Source organism: Cydia fagiglandana, chromosome 10 (assembly GCF_963556715.1).
Source record: "Cydia fagiglandana chromosome 10, ilCydFagi1.1, whole genome shotgun sequence".
In the NCBI taxonomy this organism is placed as follows: Eukaryota; Metazoa; Arthropoda; class Insecta; order Lepidoptera; family Tortricidae; genus Cydia; species Cydia fagiglandana.
The window spans coordinates 8,297,783-8,317,368 of record NC_085941.1 but is presented as its reverse complement, the minus strand read 5'-3'; the positions used below and the strand labels follow the sequence as shown (position 1 = coordinate 8,317,368).

The 19,586-nt window shown below is 35.5% G+C and overlaps 1 protein-coding gene and 1 long non-coding RNA gene across 2 annotated transcripts in view; one reads left to right on the top strand and one right to left on the bottom strand.

The window, feature by feature from the left end:
- Positions 1-4,417, bottom strand: part of LOC134668086 (organic cation transporter protein-like) — a 69,743-nt gene extending 65,326 nt beyond the window's left edge. Inside the window, exon 1 of the mRNA XM_063525565.1 lies at positions 3,939-4,417. Within this exon, the coding sequence (XP_063381635.1) occupies positions 3,939-4,041 (103 nt within the window). The 5' untranslated portion in view covers positions 4,042-4,417. The remainder of the gene's footprint in view (positions 1-3,938) is intronic.
- A 10,669-nt stretch (positions 4,418-15,086) lies between these two features.
- LOC134668209 (uncharacterized) lies at positions 15,087-17,857 on the top strand. Its single transcript, XR_010098736.1, has 2 exons — positions 15,087-15,480; positions 16,099-17,857. It is a non-coding gene; the product is annotated as an uncharacterized LOC134668209 (long non-coding RNA).
- Positions 17,858-19,586: the final 1,729 nt, after the last annotated feature.

The following is a 19,586-nucleotide window of genomic DNA, read 5'->3' as shown; positions in this document are numbered from 1 at the left end:
AAAATATGCCATTCATTCAGTTTTACTGAGCCATACCCCGAAATTAACGAAGTTTAAAAAAACACCGTGTACTTATCAAAAAAACAAGGGTAGGTACGATAAATATACTTATGTTTTATATTGTACTGCATTGCTATGTTTTGCATTCTCCTGTACGGCGTAGAAGCAGTCTCTTACTAAAACAATTTATAATAATCGGCCAAGAGCATGTCGGGCCATGCTCAGTGTAGGGTTTCGTAGTTACCATTTTGTCAAAATAGGCCAAACGGGCTATCAGTAAGTATCATGTACATTACAGTATCATGTACGTACAAGCATAAGGGAGTACCTTTGCAGCGCTTTGTACCTACCTACTTTTTACTAAGAAAAGAGTTTTTGCAATAACTCAAAAATGACTGGACCGTTCATGCATGTTCGCTATAGTTTCATTGAAAGCATTTATTAAGCTTTAGTTTTACGATTTTTTTTCATATTTTTGGACCTTTTGTTTCAAAGGACATATTATTATTCTTCCGGAGCGATTATTTCCAAAAATATTAACCAAGTATTTAAAAAAATGGTTTTTAGAGAACCCGTTTTGAAAGACCTATCCAACAATACCCTACACTAATTGAACCAAGCAAAAAAAAACATTTTGTATGGGAGGTACCCTACAAAAAAAAAATTATCGGTTATATGGTTGTACCGTTCTGTCGCAGTGCATGATTTATGTATCCATGCCATAACTACCAGCAAAAGGGCGTATCTTCCCGACAGTTAGATAGATACGCCCTTTTAATAAAAATACTAGTTTTTTGGAAAAAATAATAAATACAAATCAAAAATAGTTTACCACGAAAATTATTTTGGCCATGGTCCACCTATAGTTGGTCAAGCAAATCTTGTCCTACATTTAAAAATGTTCCTACATTTTTCACATTTGCCGCCTTTTTCTACTGACAAGATCTGCTTGACCATGGCCAAAATAATTTTCGTGGTAAACTATTTTTGAACTTTATTCTCTTGACTTTTTTTTCATAATTATGTTTTTGATTACTGCGTAAAACGATGTAATGTCATTAGATTATCTGATGTAAAATGAACGTGCGGCAAACGCATTTCGTTTAATCCTACGTTTAGCAAGGTATCTAATTTAGCTTTTAAGTATGTATCTAACATTATTTTTAAGAATTTACTTACTAACAATAATAACATCACTGTAGTTATCTTCATTGGGAACTGTTTAAAGTTTCTTGTCAACAAAACGCATTTTTGATATACATACAAGATTTTCTTGCTGACTGGATTTTTCTATCAACAGGGCTATAACCGCGAAAATCGAAGATCCCCGCAATTTGCGAATTTCGGTCTTCGCGGTTAGGCTCAGTTATCTGCGGTGTACCCTTATTTTACCGCCAAATTTTTTGCAGAATTTTGTTATACAGAAAATTATTCATAGAATAATCGAATCGCAGATTTTTATTACAATTAATTCTGTTTCTTCGATTATTCATTTCAAAGAAACATATTTTGTAACTTGATTAAACTTCAGAATATTTATTCAAAGATTTTTAAATAAAATAAAAGACTGACTGTAGAATTATTATTCATTGAATATTATTTGTGCGACACTACAGTTCACAGAATATTAATTTCAACAATTATTATTTTACAAAATTACCTTTCATATACTCTTAGTATTCATTGAAATTGCTAAAAAAGGAGTTTAGGTTACTTTAGAGCTGCAACCTCTAAGAAAACGAACCCTTGCTGGAAAAGTGGGTTAGGTTAGGTTAGAACTGCGACCCCCAAGAAAACGAACTGTTGCCAGAAAAGTGGGTTAGGTTAGGTTAGAACTGCGACCCCCAAGAAAACGAACTGTTGCCAGAAAAGTGGGTTAGGTTAGGTTAGAACTGCGACCCCCAAGAAAACGAACTGTTGCCAGAAAAGTGGGTTAGGTTAGGTTAGAACTGCGACCCCCAAGAAAACGAACTGTTGCCAGAAAAGTGGGTTAGGTTAGGTTAGAACTGCGACCCCCAAGGAAACGAACTGATGCCAGAAAAGTGGGTTAGGTTAGGTTAGAACTGCGACCCCCAAGAAAACGAACTGTTGCCAGAAAAGTGGGTTAGGTTAGGTTAGGACTGCGACCCCCAAGAAAACGAACTGTTGCCAGAAAAGTGGGTTAGGTTAGGTTAGAACTGCGACCCCCAAGAAAACGAACTGTTGCCAGAAAAGTGGGTTAGGTTACGAGTAGAACGGCAACCCCTAAAAACGAATTCCTTCCAGAGAAGCAGATTGCGTTAAATTAACGACTAAGTAAATAAAATTCGACTAAATGACTACTTATTCTGTATATTAAATTTTGGTGAACCGTATTTATAAGAAGTGACTTTTCTACAGATCGATGATTCTGTGAAATGAGATTACATGAACAAATTGTTCTTGAAACAAAACTAATGTTTTAAATTTTTGGTGAAACGTAACTAATCCGAACTAAAATTATTTAAAGTAAATATTCTATGTAAAGATTATTTTGCGATTTGAAATTACTTGAAACATTTTCTGTGAAACGAAAATCTGCAGAAAAATTGACGGCAAAATAAAGGTAAACCGTTATCTGCTACTATCTAGGATAACTAAAGTGAATGAGGATGCATTGTTTCACTGTAGAGTTTTTAACACCATCTCTAATAATTAGATCAGCTCACAACAATTAATCGACTACTTTTATAAACATAGTTGCATAATATTCCTAAGAACACTGCTGTTAGGATCCTAAGGAGCCCGCCGCGCCGCGTAATATGAAGTTGATTTCGATCTCACTGGGAATTATGAGATTTCTAAATTAACTATTTAAACTAAGTACATATGTACGTGTAGGTAACAGTTTCCAACAAGGTCTTACTATTTCCAGGCTCACCCCGCGATTTCGTCGCTTTGCTACAGGTAGCTAAAAGTACATCCGTTCTACCCCAATTTTGGGGTTTGCCATAAGCCGCGCGGTGCGCTGTCGCCACCTAGCGGCCATATCTGTGCTGATCGTGACAGACGCCTTTTGTTAGAGAGTGAGAGTCTTCTGTACCTAGTACTATTATTTATTCTGTGCTATTTCTAATTACGAAACTGTGCTAACGCTCAGCTAATGCTGAGGTACCTAATCCTACCCCAACAGTTGATATTCCACTAATTGAAATTTCTGCTACATTCTATATAGGATCGTCACGTTATAAAATATCTAATAAAAAGTGTAAAATACCTCATTGTTGCTTGTTGCCCATACATTAAGGTAGTGTATACATATTTTTGGCACTTTGTTCGTGTCTATATTTAATACCTTGACTGTACATAGCTCTATCACACCTAACAGAATTTATAGTGCTTATATAGATGCTTATTAAACAACTAAGCACGTGCTCTGTTACACCGACAAAGTAAGATTGAAAGTACTTTATGATTTGACTTTAGTTCATGTTTATTCTCAAAATACTGGTTCTACTGGTTTACTTCATTTAAAGTATAATAAATTTAGTACCCAGACGGGTCCCGCGCGTGGGTACCTACATTCCGCGATAAATATCGATATTTATAATTTTAAGTGCATTCTTGACATACACTTGAACCTAGTGGCGAACAGGTGTCCAAATGTAAATTAACTAGGTACATAGATGCCTATCTATATCTTCTACAATATTAAATAATTTCCAATGAAAAATACCAGTTCTAACAGGTGAGAAAAGTCACTGGACATTATCAAATCAAGGATTTTGAATAATTAACGTCTATTTTACTCGTACAGCCTGCTCAATAATAATTTTAACAAATGTTTTAGTTATGCACGCTTTACTTCTTACGTCCAAATCTAATCCAGCGTGACGGAGTTCTTTACATACTTTGCTCTTAGAATATTTACAAACATGGTCAACGGATTTAAGATAAGTTAAATGAAATATATGTCATACTTGTCGCGCGTTTCCGATCGGACAGTAGAGGCAGGCTGCCAGGCTTCTGAAGAAGCTCCTGCAGCTCGGGCTGGGGCGCAAAGTCCTCGCTCCGGCCCTTCATCTTGCAATCTTTCACTAGCACTAATAGTAATTTTTTCACTGATAGTCAATTATTCGAAGATGTGAGTGTAGAGTATAAAGCGCAAAATTGCGATCGGGATATGCGTAAAAGTCGCGTTTCGGCGAGCATCAGCGATCGCGTTTAGGGGGAGGCGCATGGCTCTGGACTGTGGTGTCCGCGGGGTGAACCGGCTTTATAGCTGGCAGTGGTGAGCCTAGACACGAGGATGCTGACCGAGAGTCGCGCGGCGACTGACGGCCGGTCAAGGGTATGCTCAGACACCTCTAACACGGACGCAGCCTCAACGGACGTCGCCTTCGCGTTACGCTGCAACTGTGTGTTACAAATAATAGCGGTATTGTTTACCAATCAAGGTCCATAATTAAATTAATTATTGAACGGTAGATAAGGTTTTAAAAGGTCTCATAATACGTAAACCGTTTAATAATCCGGAAAATTATTTTTCCTGCTCGGTGTTTATATTTATGAACATTGCACCAATTGAACCCACCCAACCCAAGACAGTGGTTTTTCCACTTTTATTCTAAACTTAATTAAAAAAGATTAATGCAGTTTGTGAATTTTATTTATTTACCTACCTGCGAATAGTTAATATGTACCTACTAGCAAAAGGAAAAGTACTGCAGTACATAACATGGAAAATGTTTCGTTTATCAAATATGTAGGTAATGGGTGTTGTTGCCCGCCCAGTTTAGACGTGTCAAAAACGTCCCGTAGCGCATGCAGCCTCTAACCACAGAAAATATTAAGAAGGTGATGTAAATATTAAGAGGATAGTGGACAACCACCGATATTTTTACACCGTTTGTACAATATTGTACCACTAATTGTGACGTTCCACGGGAAAAGGTACCTTATGAGCGTTTCTAGTTTCGGAGATATGAAATGTTTTGTAAAGAGGTGAAAAAATGCTCAATTTTTTTTTATTATGTGATCTGAAACCTTAATGCGTAACGTTTGTTTACCTGTTTTTATTTTTGTTATAAGTTAGTTATACGCCTAGCAATGTCGTCTCAGAGTTTAGTAGAAAAGGTACCTTATGGAAAAAATATTTAAAATTCCCAAAAAAACTAGTCAATACGGGAAAAGAAGTTTGGTAGAGAACTGTATTAGCATTCTGCAAAACTAATTTGATAATTTCAGCTCTGGTTGGGGCGCCTAGCAAATATTATAACCGCCCAACAAACAATTAGGCGACACTTAGCACTTATTTTATCACCTAAAGACATATAACGGCTGTAGAATAGCTATATACTCTAAGCTTACAGGCTCTGGTGACATCAAGGTCTTTAAGAGGTCCATGTATAGCTTTAAGATCCACAGTAGCCGTTTTGGCCGCTATAATGGATCTTAAGCAGCTAGTGTTATAGCTCAAAGTGAATTCTACCACCTTAACATCTATATGAGTAATAAGCAGCTGCAATTTTCACTTAAGGTTCTAAACAGGCGATAAAAACTCTTTTATAGCTCCGTTACTCGCAATCGCTTCTTAACTCTCTTGTCTCACTTACAGTCGAAAAGAGAAGTTATGAGTCACTTTTATAGATCATGTAGTCGCAGACGGGCGTTATTCAATACCTTAGTACATCTTATAGTGTTATTAGAGTCTTACTTACAACCTAAGCCTATAGCGCCATGTTAATATGACCGATGAATCAATAAGCAAAACAAAAACTGTTAATTAGAACGTAAATACTTAATAAAAATCGATACTTTTACTCAATATAGACATAATAAGCAGCTGCAATTTTCACTTAAGGTTCTAAACAGGCGATAAAAACTCTTTTATAACTCCGTTACTCGCAATCGCTTCTTAACTCTCTTGTCTCACTTACAGTCGAAAAGAGAAGTTATGAGTCACTTTTATAGATCATGTAGTCGCAGACGGGCGTTATTCAATACCTTAGTACATCTTATAGTGTTATTAGAGTCTTACTTACAACCTAAGCCTATAGCGCCATGTTAATATGACCGATGAATCAATAAGCAAAACAAAAACTGTTAATTAGAACGTAAATACTTAATAAAAATCGATACTTTTACTCAATATAGACATAATGTTAGTATTGTTGTATTTAAAACCGGACTTCACGTATATTGTGTAATTTTGCGAAAATTTAATACGGTGGACCACAATTTAAAAAATATTATATTCAGATAAATATGCAAAGGATCAGAGGCCCTTTAAAATTTTGTTAGTAATACATATAGTTATTGACAGTGTAATTAATTTCGCCATCATAAATCCGCAGATAACACCGGCATCAGTGAACTAAAATAATTATTTGCTTTTATTTATCCGCCATTACATTTAACTTCAAGCTGTCACAGTGCAAGCTTACAAATAATAATACAAAATGGAAACATCTGCAACCAAAGCAGGCAGGGCTAAGGAAAAAATGTGCAATTACCTTCTTGAGTGTTACAAATATTGACTTTAAATGCTAATATACCATCTAAAGCTGAAAGTATCACCTATATAGCTCTACACTACTACTCAAACAGTTAGTAGTCGCTTATTTGGCACCCTTTTAAATCCTAAGTTATTAATCAACGCTATTACAGCACTACTTTAGCGCTCTTCTACTACAACAGTTTGTAGTCACCTATATGCAACCCATATAGCTCCTAAAGAATTAATTAACACTATTGTAGCTCCGCTATACCGCTCTTATGTCTCTATTTTTATCCGCTAACCCTACTGTAGCACTGTTATAAATCTTATGGTGATAAAATTTGTGCCCAATCCGGGGTTAAAACGGGGTTATAGCCGGCTATAACTCCTATTTTTAGAGCACTAACAACACCTAAAGAGTAAATAGGCGCTTATATAAATCTCTTCTAACCCTTAAATTTAGCGCCTAGTGTTAGTTGGGCGTACATCGACCGACATTACAAATCCAAGTAGCCTGCTATTATTCCAAAGTTACTCTCGTCAAGTCTTTCTTAACTAGAATAGTCTTCATTTGGTTTGGTCGCATGCAATAAATCAGCCATTGGTTTGCTGAAAAATGCCAATACCCGACGCATTACCTTATGGAATATCTGAGGTCATTGAACCTCAATGCCGCTTGTCTTCAATGGCAACCAAAATATATTATTGATAAGAAATAGACGATTTATACCATCTTTACCCCAAAATATTATTAGTTTATCCTAACTGTTCCATCATCATCATGCCTCATCATGTAACTTAACCACAAGGTACCTTTTCATTACATACAAATTATTGGCCTTTTTTAAGATTATTATGACGAAGAACTAATTAAATTTGTGGCAGTTTAATGTAAATTAATATTTTCTATTCATACAAGATAAACTTCAATGTGATTGATGTTTTGTAGTGATGTATTATTAGAGTTATTTCCATAAGGTACCTTTTCGTAAATGTATGGAGCAAATAATGTTATTGTTTATTTATTTATTTTTATTTATTTAAACTTTATTGCACAAGCACAGGAAAAATGTACAAATGGCGGACTTAATGCCTAAAGGCATTCTCTACCAGTCAACCATTGGGTCAAACAGAGACAAATGTTGGTGCAGGAGATACATAATTTATAAAGAGAAATGTAACCGAGAAGTCAAATATTACATATAAACATAATAACATAAACCTACAAAATTATGATAAAATACTAATACTTATATGATGTACAAAGATAAACTAATAAATATAAATTATATATATATATATATATATTGTATAATATGAAGACGGAGAACATTATTTAAATTCTTCTGACAGAAGATGCTTGCGGAGTAGTCGTTTAAAGACAGGTTTGCTTGGGGCTTGTCGAATAGAGAGAGGGAGGGAGTTCCAGAGACGGATTGCCTCAACGGCGAAAGAGTTGGACATAAAACCAGTACGGTGAGAAGGAATCGAAAGTTTGAGAGAACGGGAGGAACGAAGTTCACATCCTGGACGGGGGGTGATGAAAGTGAATTTACATTTAAGATATCCAGGAGAGGCAGGCTCGAACAAGATGGAGAATAAAATACACAGGATTCTAAGGGACCTACGACGACGGATGGAGAGCCAATTAAGCTGACGGCGATAAAAAGAAACATGGTCGTATTTGCGCAGGCCGAAAATGAAACGTATGCCATTATTAATGAGACGGTCTAGCTTATTGAGGTACTCCTGAGAGATATTAGTCATGCACGCGTCCGCATAGTCAATAACTGGCAAAATAAGAGCCTGAACTAATAATTTCTTGGTACCTACTGGGAGAAAATTCTTAAATTTATAGAGATAACGCAATGTACCACAAACCTTCCGACTTATTTCAGAGACTTGGTCGTTCCAGGTAAGGCTAGAGTCTAATACAAGGCCGAGATCTTTCACTTGTTTTGTTACTGGAATGACGGTGCCATCAAACAAAATCGGCGCGAAAGAAACCGCACTAAGTTTTACTTGCTGATGATGGCTTCCTAGAATAATAGCCTGACATTTCATCGTTTTATTGTTATGTAAGTTTAAAGTGGCATAAGGGGTTAAATATAGTATTTAGTTGGAGTTTTAGGATTTATTTCATTTCAATGACAGAATTTCTTTCATATGTGCTCAGAAAAATTGATTGTGTGTCACATTAAAAGTAAAAATATTCAATTTTCTGATTTTATATGAAAAAGTCAGAAAATACATTTTCACCTCTAAATCGGTATTGTTTTTTTCTTAAACTGTCTCTCAGTGTCGTTTTCTAATAGATAAAATTTAAATCTTGAGAGATCATTGCAATCAATCGTGAAAATGAAATAAAACTGTATTTTCAAGAGATTGGTTAGTATACACATAAATCGTCGATATCAAAGGTTTCTATTTGCATTACAGAACAAGTCGCAACATTTTTTTAATCTCAGATATACAGGGCGTCCCACGGCGATGCCACGTGGAGGGAAAGTACCTTAAATATCATAGATAGCATATTTTGCTGAAAGAAGACTTCATTTTATTTTTAAAACTTAGTTAAATTGCATTCATACTTTTTTAATTTTTTTTGAAAAAAAATGTATGGATAAAAATGATCGCGTCATTGGAGGAAACGTACCTTAATTATTGTAAATGAACATCTGACTGGAAGAAGACATTATTTCGATTTAAAAAAACAAGTTGAATTGCATTTTAAATAATTTCATGGTTAAACCGGGAATCGAACCCGCTACACGAGAAAAAAAAATACCTTGTAGCTTTGTCATACCGATCGAAAGGCTTCAATGTTAGAATTATTTTTTTGCTACAAGGTATTTTTTTTCTCGTGTAGCGGGTTCGATTCCCGGTTTAACCATGAAATTATTTAAAATGCAATTCAACTTGTTTTTTTAAATCGAAATAATGTCTTCTTTCAGTAAGATGTTCATTTACAATAATTAACGTACTTTTCCTCCAATGACGCAATAATTTTTTTCCATACATTTAAAAAAAAAAATTAAAAAAGTATGAATGCAATTTAACTAAGTTTTAAAAATCTTTCATTCTTTCAGCAAAATATGCTATCTATGATATTTAAGGTACTTTCCCACCATGTGGCATCGCCGTGGGACGCCCTGTATAAGGTATTATTATTTGTAGTCAACTATGTAACTTACTTCAGGAACATAGTTTTTTAGGCGGCTAAACTTAAAACTTTACTATCGTAAAATTGCTCATTTCACAACATTATTTTCAAAAAATCATATCTCTGTAACTACGCAACTTAGGAGGTTGATCTTTTGTGTTATCGATAGCTTATTTATTGTAGATTACTGGGGTATGCATAACTCCATACCCGCCATAAGGTACCTTTGACCGTGGGACGTCACAATTATAGCCACTACGTTTGCCTTTTTTCGGTTTTTTTATTGTTAGGTAAGTATAAATAATTGTTCGTAGCGAAAAACAAACCGTATAAAATATTTTCAAAGTGCCTAACTCTTATAATATAATACAAGGAAGTAGAAGAGGCATTGATGTGATTAAAATACCTACCTACATCAAACTGCTTAGAAATATTTTAAATATCAAGAGAGCAAAATGGGGACTACGTTAGTTGGAGAAGCGGTTGCGTGACGTCGTCCCCGTTTGTCTTAAGGCCACCCCACACTTACCCGAAAGTCGGCGTCCAGTCAACTCTATGACTGCTGCTACCATTTTCCATAGCGCTGACTAGACGCCCTAAAACTTACCTATTAGTTATTGTATTCCGTTGTCCTAACTAAACACAAAGCCATCATTATTTTCAATTCTTCTACGACGTGGAGATTGTATATGACAACAACGAGAGTCGCCCTCGGCAGGACATTCCACTATTCATTAAATTACCTTGCAACGCACGCCCGCTCTTCGATCGTATCTCTTAACTGCTCATTTCGACATGCCTAGACTTTATCAGATATGCTAACTTGTTCTAAGTATGTGTTAACAGAGGCAGCAATAAGCATACACAATGGTATGTTCAGATCAGATGTTATATCCAGATTCTATTAAACAACTTAATCAACGTAGGTAAGTCAATAATAAAAAATAATAACAAAATGAAAACCTCTTGGATTAATCTTGTAATGTACAGTCAGCTAAGTCATTAGCTTAGCTTTTCTGTACAATAAGTATTAAAAAATGATGATTTACAAAAACACTCTAAATTTAAATTTAGAGTGTTTTTGTCTTAAACCGTTTTTTATTTGAAAACATAACACCGATTTTTTTTTTATCCCAGAATAAATTAATAGAATAGATCTGTTCACATTTTTGTAAATGATACCAATTTCATTTATTTGGGCGTTCGAGTTGCATTAATATATATTGGAGCGGGCGCCACGAAGAACTGAGGATAAAATCGAATTGATAAGTACGAGAAGGTACTATATTTCTGATATCCGAACACGTTTCCTTATTTAGTACGTCCTGAGTAAAACATGCGTCATGTCTGGGGCAAACCTGAAAATCTGCAATTACCGGCTTCCCTCACCTTGAAAATATCAGATCATGCCGGCTTTTGTTTGTTCATGACTATGAGTTATGACGCTCTATTGTGTTTAGGGCTAATAGACGTGCATTAAAGGCTATGGTCGGACTTTCATACATTTCATTTTCAGATAAATCTTGAAATTAAATTCGTTTAGGGTTCCGTGCCTATCTGAAACGTAAATAAAAACATATACATGTAAGTCGTAACAAAAATAGTAGTGATCAGTTTAGGGCCATCTCACACTAGCGTCTTTTGAGCGTCGGCGTTTTGTCAGCGCCATCGTTGCGTCGAGCAACACAGCAGTAGCCATAAAGTTGATTAGACGCTGACGCTCGAAAGACGCTAGTGTGGGGCGCTGGGGCGGCTCTTAAAGGCATACCTATTCAGTATCGTAGTACTTAATAGGTATTTAAGGGTATCGTGATCTGATTAGAAAACAATAGGCAAAAGTTATTTTTTGTCATATTTCAGTAATTAAGTAGGTACCTAATATAATAGTGAATTGAAAACCTTTAATAAACAGATAAATTAACAATTAAAAAAACAATAAAAATAGATAGGTACCTACCTAATACAAAGAAATAATAATATAATTATGTATAATTTTTTGTACAAATCGGTTGAGCCGTAAATGAGTTTTTCCCAAAAACTTCGGTTTTTATTAAAAGGACGTAAGAGCCGCGAAGGTACGCCCTTTTGCATGTATGACTTTTTCAGAATATCATATAAAAGTACAGAGCCCTCCATTATGCGTAGCCCGACACGCACTTGGCCGCTTTTTTAAACAATATACTTACCTAGTTGGTAACTACTCACCACAGTCACCACAACTATTGACATTTAAATAGGCAAATAAATACCTATATATCCGGTAGGTACATAAAACTATCCTCAAATCCAGCAGAACCGCAGGTCATTTGCATACATAAAAAAATTCCTTATAATTTTTTTCACAGGTGAATTACCGGGGCCCGCATGGCACGAGTAGAAGGAATACCTACACATACTTGACTACATAAGTAAGTACCATGAAAAGATTGAAAGTTACAATTATAGTTTAAGGGTCGGTTACACGCCTTTCACTGCTAAATTGTTCGCAAAATTATACAATAAAAAGTTCGTTTTTTTTAGCATTAGAAAGAACTTGAAAGAAGGTAAGCGATCTTGACATGAAAAACGCTTTTTAAAAATCAATAACTATTACTTATGAAAGCAGAAGAATATAAATGATTGTATTAGATTCATAATTAGATATTACATATTTGCCGTAACTTATTTTTAAAATGTGTTTTTCAATTAAAAGACACATCAAGATTGTTTACCTTATTTCTAATGCTAAAACAAACATAATATAGGTAAGTAGGTATAGGAAGTTTCAAATTTCACTCCTGATGCCGTTGATAAGTCTGTCAATTGTGGTTGGTACACCCTGGTCCTAAGAAGGTGCCTACTTACCAGATTACCTTGAACCTTAATTTAGTCTCTTAATTAAATCTTCCGTCGCAAGTTTCGCCCGGCGCGCCATATGTTTTGTTTCCTTCTAATTTCCTGGCGTTATGCCCCCACTTAACACCCTATTTCCAAAATATAAAAGGCGTAAAACGATGGTCAATCAAGTAGTGCTGAAACAGTAAGTGGTAGGCAGGCAATGGCATGCACATTGCACATTAGTCACACAACTAACTAATACCTACATTATGCAGCTATGGCTAACCGCAACCCCACCTGACAACCTTATTTACGAACCTAGAAAGATTTGTTAGTAAGTTACAAATTACTTACTTACTTGGCTGGCGCGATAACCCAAAATGAGTCTTGGGCCAAGACACTTGGCCTCCAACAGCGGCAAAAGATATTATATAGGGGCGGGGCGGCAGCAAGGTGGCTGTCTATAGATGGGTGCTGAGAAAGGGGCGGCTAGTAGTTACTACATGACCTGGGGCCTAGGGCGGCCAACACTGCAAATCCGCCACTGCCTCCAACACAAGACAAAAGCAGACACACAAGATAGAGCGGTATCACACCAGCCGACGCCGAGCTCACGGAGATCTGCCTCCAGGTTAAAAATTGTTAATACAGAACGTTAAACTTGTCGAGTAAATACCTGAGTCTATTTTAATAAGCAATAAAATAGTAAACCGTCTACATATACGTGCAAAGTAAACGCAGAAATATCTACATTTTTACGAGTTTGCGTACTAAACATGCGTACCTAGCTACTATGCGTAACTAGCTCGTGACACAGCACCAGTAGAGTAATACTATGCGTAACGTCCAGCTTCATAGGCACGGTTACTACCGATTAGGCTAGGGGGCCGTTACAAACAACCCTTGGCTGACTTTGGCTCCGTTGACTTAGCCTTCTTGGCTCGGTTGACTTAGCCGTTAGAATGCTCGAGGTCGATGCTGGGCTATAACCGCGAAAATCGAAGTTCGCAAATTGCGGGGATTTTTCTCTGTCACTCTAATTACGCCTTTGTTGGAGTAAAAGAGAAAGATCCCCGCAATTTGTGAATTTCGGTTTCCGCGGTAGCCGCTCTGTGGGCCGATTTTTGAAATTCGACCACTCGATTTCGTGTATTTTGTTTAATAATATCTCCACCACTAGGCATTTAAATTCTACTAATAGAATTGAAATCGAGTGGTCAATACCAATAGATTCCAAATTTCGATCGCTCGTATTTCAAAAATGAGCATTTCGTCGTTTTCCACCGATTTTCGAGTGACGAAATCGAGCGATCGAAATTCAAAAATCGGCCCCCTGGGTTCGAAGTTCGAATCTCGGTAAGGTGTGTTTACTACAACTTTTTTTCTGCATATGTAAGTACCAACCTATTTACATATATTATATGTCTATATTGTCTATCCATTACCTATAAAATGGAGTGGATAAATACATAATGTAAACAAAGCAATTTACCTTAATATCTTCGTAATCTCGCACTTTTTGTGGAAAACCACATGATTTTAACTATTTATATCAATTACCTACTAGTTAATTATTAACATTTTCTTATTGAATTTCCTGTGGGACTAGGTCGATTTGTGTGTGATTTCCCCATATATTTTTTTTTAATTAATCGGGGGTACACCCATACTGGATCACCTGAAACGATACACTTAGCAGCAGCATTGACAATAACAATTTGTCAACTATCGGCCGAGTATTCCATGATATGTAGTAGCAAATACTACCTATAGGTATGTTATGCACCTACCTATAGTGTGGTCATTGTGAACAAGTATTTGCTTGAGATCTGGTTAATAACTTTAATAACACAGTGCAAGTCGTAATTAATCGATCTAGCAACAGGTATGCAGTGTTTATACGTAGAAATAGTAGCTACACCTACTCCACGATACATTTGTGTGTACTTCATTCAGCGTGCAAGATGAATTATATTTTCAATGTTGTTTACTACCACACAGAGTCAGACAGATATTTATCAAGTGCCACTCCCAACAAATCATAAGAATTTTATATGAACATCGATTATTAAAACCCATAAAAAAACAATTGCCCGTTAAATTGATTAAACAGTTTTAAAAAATGGACGACACCGAGGTCAAATGCAGAGGTTAGAAGCTTTTAAAATTTAATCTATAAAGTTGTATAGGTACCTACCTTGATCCTTTGCCGTAGAAACGACAGATACAAATTTTGGCAAGGTCTACACGCTGCTAATTCCTAAGGGACCACATCATCAGGTATCTCATATAAGTTCACGAATAATAGGAACTACTTATCCAAAAAGTCGATAGAGAGATCCAAAGAGAGATAAAGATATGTATATCGATCCTGAGTACGGTCAGTAACCCTATCTCTGAGAGCGGTGAGCTTTGCAAGGGTAGTTATTATTACGCTGCACAAACTTCTTCATGATAATTATTTACTTGTAGTAGGCGTAATATCATTCAGCCTCTGGCCATGTTAAGTATTCAGAGTACCTAAAATTTTAAAATTTCTCAACGAGAATTCAAAATTTTGTATCAGATTTCTGAACGCATAGTCGCGCCCCCGCGCGCGCGCCGCTTCTGTCGCCCTCATTGACGTTTTTCATGCAGCCGCGGCCATTACGTCCTATTAAAATAATAAAGTATTTATATCAAATAAAGGACGAAATATGTAAAGAAGAAAATAAAATAGTATATCTTATTTACCAATATTGCGGAATAGAAGAAAAAATAAGAAGATTGGAGAAGATTCAAGAGCATACGCGTTCAAATCCAAATACGGCGTCCTTTCGTTGGAAAAGGCCCAGACGCGTTACATACCGATCGATGGATCATGGTCTTCAACCTATTCTAGGTCTGCAATTCTGCATCATCTAGATCCCTATCTCCGCCAGCGGCGTAGAGAAGTAGATATCGCTCGGTATCCAGATGTAAGCCTCGCTCTCCAATAGTGCCAGCATTCGGTTAATTATTTAATACACATAATATTCCGAAAAGGAACATTAATTATAATCAGGTAAAAAATATGATTTGTTTAAGTTATTTTTATCTGGTGTTAGTGCTGTGCGTTGGAGTGTTATAACTAGCCAACTGGTTGCTGACTGTACTTGGTTATGATGTGCATATGCATTCTGTAGCGCTATTCTCTGTTTCTAACTGCATAAAATGGCTGTGCTAATCATTTTGGAGTGTTAATCTAGACATCTCTGTTTGATATTCGCACTTGGCAACTTTGGCGTACTACACTAGGTGCGTTCACTGCCAATAGCCAGGGGATATTGTCACATATTCCTTGCCAACAACACTGAGACATTGCTCATTTCCTACCTGATAATAGGGTGCATTATAAGCCACCTACAAGTCTTGCTAGATAAACTTACCTACTGGGTTTTGTGGCGTGTTAGACTAGACACCGCTCTTAACCTAATGAGTTAATCATGTGGTATGCCAGATTAGGCCGTCTCTTGATATATACTCATCTTCAAGTAGGTGAAATTAAGAAGGTACTTACTTATTCTAATGTCAGCAAGCGAAGAATTAAGCGAGCAAACCTTGACATTGTCGGAGGGACGCACCAGAATTTTGGATATTATAGGAAAAATCCTTATAGGATAGTGTTGTTGTTTGATTACAGATAAATAATTAAGAACATTATAAAAGAAGTATGACCCGGACAAGATTACAAAAAACTACTCTGCGCTGTAAGAAATTATTGGTCCTCCAAAGATGAACCCACAGACTTAACCTACAGCTGGCGAGATTCTTGCCAGTGGGGAACGAGGCTAAGTATTGAAATGGTACAAAATAAAGTTTCCTGTTCTCTGACTGTGATGATTTAGCTCTCAAAAATTGTGTACTGTACCAGCTATAAGAAGGTATTGTCACTTCTAAGTGATTCTGTCCATTTTTTGAAATTAAATACTGAATCATAATAAATGGCATAAGAGGTTTATTAAATCTTTTAAACATGCTGTTGACAAGTGATGTTTTAAGAAAATCTAGCAGAAGAAGTTTAAACTCCGGCAGCCCAGCCCGTAAGCCTGGCACTTTAAACTTCAAAGGCTCAAATACCAATCATATTTTCTAACGTATGATTTGCTGTTGTATTTGTTTCATACAATAAAGTATTTATTAAACATAACAATATACAAAAACCCCTGGTCAAAAGCAAGGAAGAGGAAGCAGAGCAAGACTTTCCTCTCTGCAGTCACAATGTGGTCGCCACAGTGGTCGCACACAGCGACATCACAACAGCCTGTGTTCATTTAGAACAAATTCTTAAAAGCTGTGGTTTACTTAATTGTATGTACCTAACCTACCTTTTTTCACATATAAGGATTTTGTCCGGTCTATCTCATACAAAGTTCCTTTTTTATCTGTGCCAACACCTACAAGTATTCCGAAATATGATCACTTCTGTGAAATTGATAGTCGAATACTAGAAAAATATGTGACTGAGGTATATACTGTGTGTACAAATATATGCCTATGATGACCTTATAAAATCATGTTCACTTTATAGGTACCTATAGGCAAGATCCATATATTAATATATAAGCACATTTAGGTAGTGCAACTGAGCGGTTTTAAGTTAACAAGATATTAAAATTGCCAGAAACTAAGAACACAAAATTGTTAAATGAGCACTAGCTCCAAGATGTTTTACTTGATTTCTTGAATGTAGAAAACATATCTGTTTCATGTGGAAAGATGAGATTTCAGTTTTTAGTCTTAACATACCTAGACTATTAAACTAGATATCTCTCTAGCTAGATATATGTGCCAGACCTTTTATGAAGTGTTTAAGATCACATACACACACAGACTGTTTAGATGATAGATATATCTATTGTTGATACTCCTTATAACAAATGTTATACTATGTAGGTACTTATACAGGACACACTTAATTTTAGTCTTGGTACCATTACCTATGTGGAGTTATAATCAAATGGAACTAGCTTCTTAGTACCTCAGAAAGCTGGCTACTATATAGATTTATTTCTTTACCTACTAGGGAAAAAATTCAAAGTTAATCAAAAGATAAAGCCCTTTATAAATTGGTACATTGCTAATATAAATTGGTTGTTTGTATAGTTATAGGATAAGTTTGGCTATCTGTATGTTTACACAAACGCTTTAAGGGTTAAAGAGCTGAAAAGACAAAAATACATACTTAAGTATACTAAATTCAATATATTTTAAGGAAACCTAGTGTGACATTTTTTGGTGGCTCATTAAAATAAAGATTTATAAATATACTTTCTGCAGATATTTACTTACTTACAGTAATAGTTTATTGACACGCTGGGGCGGCAGATTAGAATGAGTTAGCTGTTGGATTATGGAAGGAGTCAAAAAGAATATATATTACATTAAATTTGTTCAGCTTATGGTGGTCTTTTATGTTTAAAGACTTTCTTTCCGGTTTAACAGATTGTGAGATGCTTCTGAGAGCACAGCTTGACAACACAGCTATCGCAATTATTTATAAACCGAATAGGTGAAATTAAATCCTGTATTTTTATGGCTAGGAACATTTTGCAGTGGTGCGAAAAAAGACATTACAATATTCTACTTAAATGATATATTTGTGCTATAAAGCTATTAAGTGATAACTGGGGATTTTAGAGTTAGTACAAAGTTTTAATACAAATTTGAAATGTCTTGCAACATTTTGCAACTTCATATACCTATCGAGTTATTGGTAGCCGTGCAGATGAAATATGTGAACGCTATACATATATCCTGGTGAAGTAACCCAGATGTTTTTTCTACATAAGTAGATGCTTTCACGTTTTCATGCATATAAAAATTATTTTATCTATGCTTTTCTTTAATTTGAAATGAAATCTAAGGTATTAAAGTTATAGGAAAACCAGAAGGCACGGTCACTGAAACTACTCAGTTTAACAAAATATTTATGAGTATATGTTACATATAATTGTAAAGAGTAGAGCCCCAGCTCTCAATTAAATAAACTTATTCTATTAACCGATTTCAAGTTTCAACATGGTTATCCCAGTGTTATCCGGGGAGTGTCATCAGCCATCTCTGAACGAGCAGGGAAGAGGAGGAGGAGACAGGAGGAACTTCTGATTGGTGAGGCCAACAGTATGGTGTAATCCCTTGCGCCCAACACCGTCAAGCAACATGATGCCTAAACACTTGAAATACTGGTGTATATTTTGTGAAAATAATTACATTATTTTATGGTATCTGTTCCAGAAGTGCTTGCCGTTTTAATAGCATTACTTATGCTAGGTATAGAAGTGTAATTTTCTGTAAATCTGTTCTTGGGTTTTTATTGGGGAATAGGCTCTCCTCAAATGATACAATTGAACATTTTAGGAAGAACGTTTTTTAGATTACACCCACCTCAACATTAAAGTGTGAGCTGATACCTTAATCAGTCTTAAATTACTTATCAACAATGTCACCAACTAATGAAAATATTTCATTAGGTACAGACAGAAAAAGTAAAAAATTACTTTATTTCTTTTATTAGCCATTGTGATTATACGCAACGTGCAAACCCTCAAATTGATAAAATATGAAACTTTATTCTGATTTTTGATAAAGACCTTTATGGGCTTTATAAATTACAGTAACCTTTGCTACCTTCTAAATTAATTTTTCAAGATAAAACTAAATTGAAATTGAGTAAGGTTGCTTAAGCTAAACATTGGTTAGCTATATATAAATGAATGATAATATTCGTGATGGTAGATTATAAAATTGTTAGTGATTATATATTATTGCCTTCAAAAACCTCATGCAAAATTGCATGTTAACTCCTAATTTCTATAAGTACCTACTACATCTCAAGCAATAAAATTCTATGTCTATTTCAAAGAAAAAATCTCTTCCTAAACGATTTGTAGATGGACTAAGTCCTACTCTTAAAAAATAGTGGTGTTGATATTTTTTAATCCCACCACTCATTTAACCCATTATGCGCAGCCTGACAAGGCTGCTCAGGCTGACAAGCAGAAAAATCGTTTAGGAGTTACAAAAACATTACACTTCTAATAATTTTGCTCAATTTCATAATCATAGTTCCATCTAATTCTAATAATTATATAAAGATATATCCTACTATCTAATTAATGAGAAAATAAG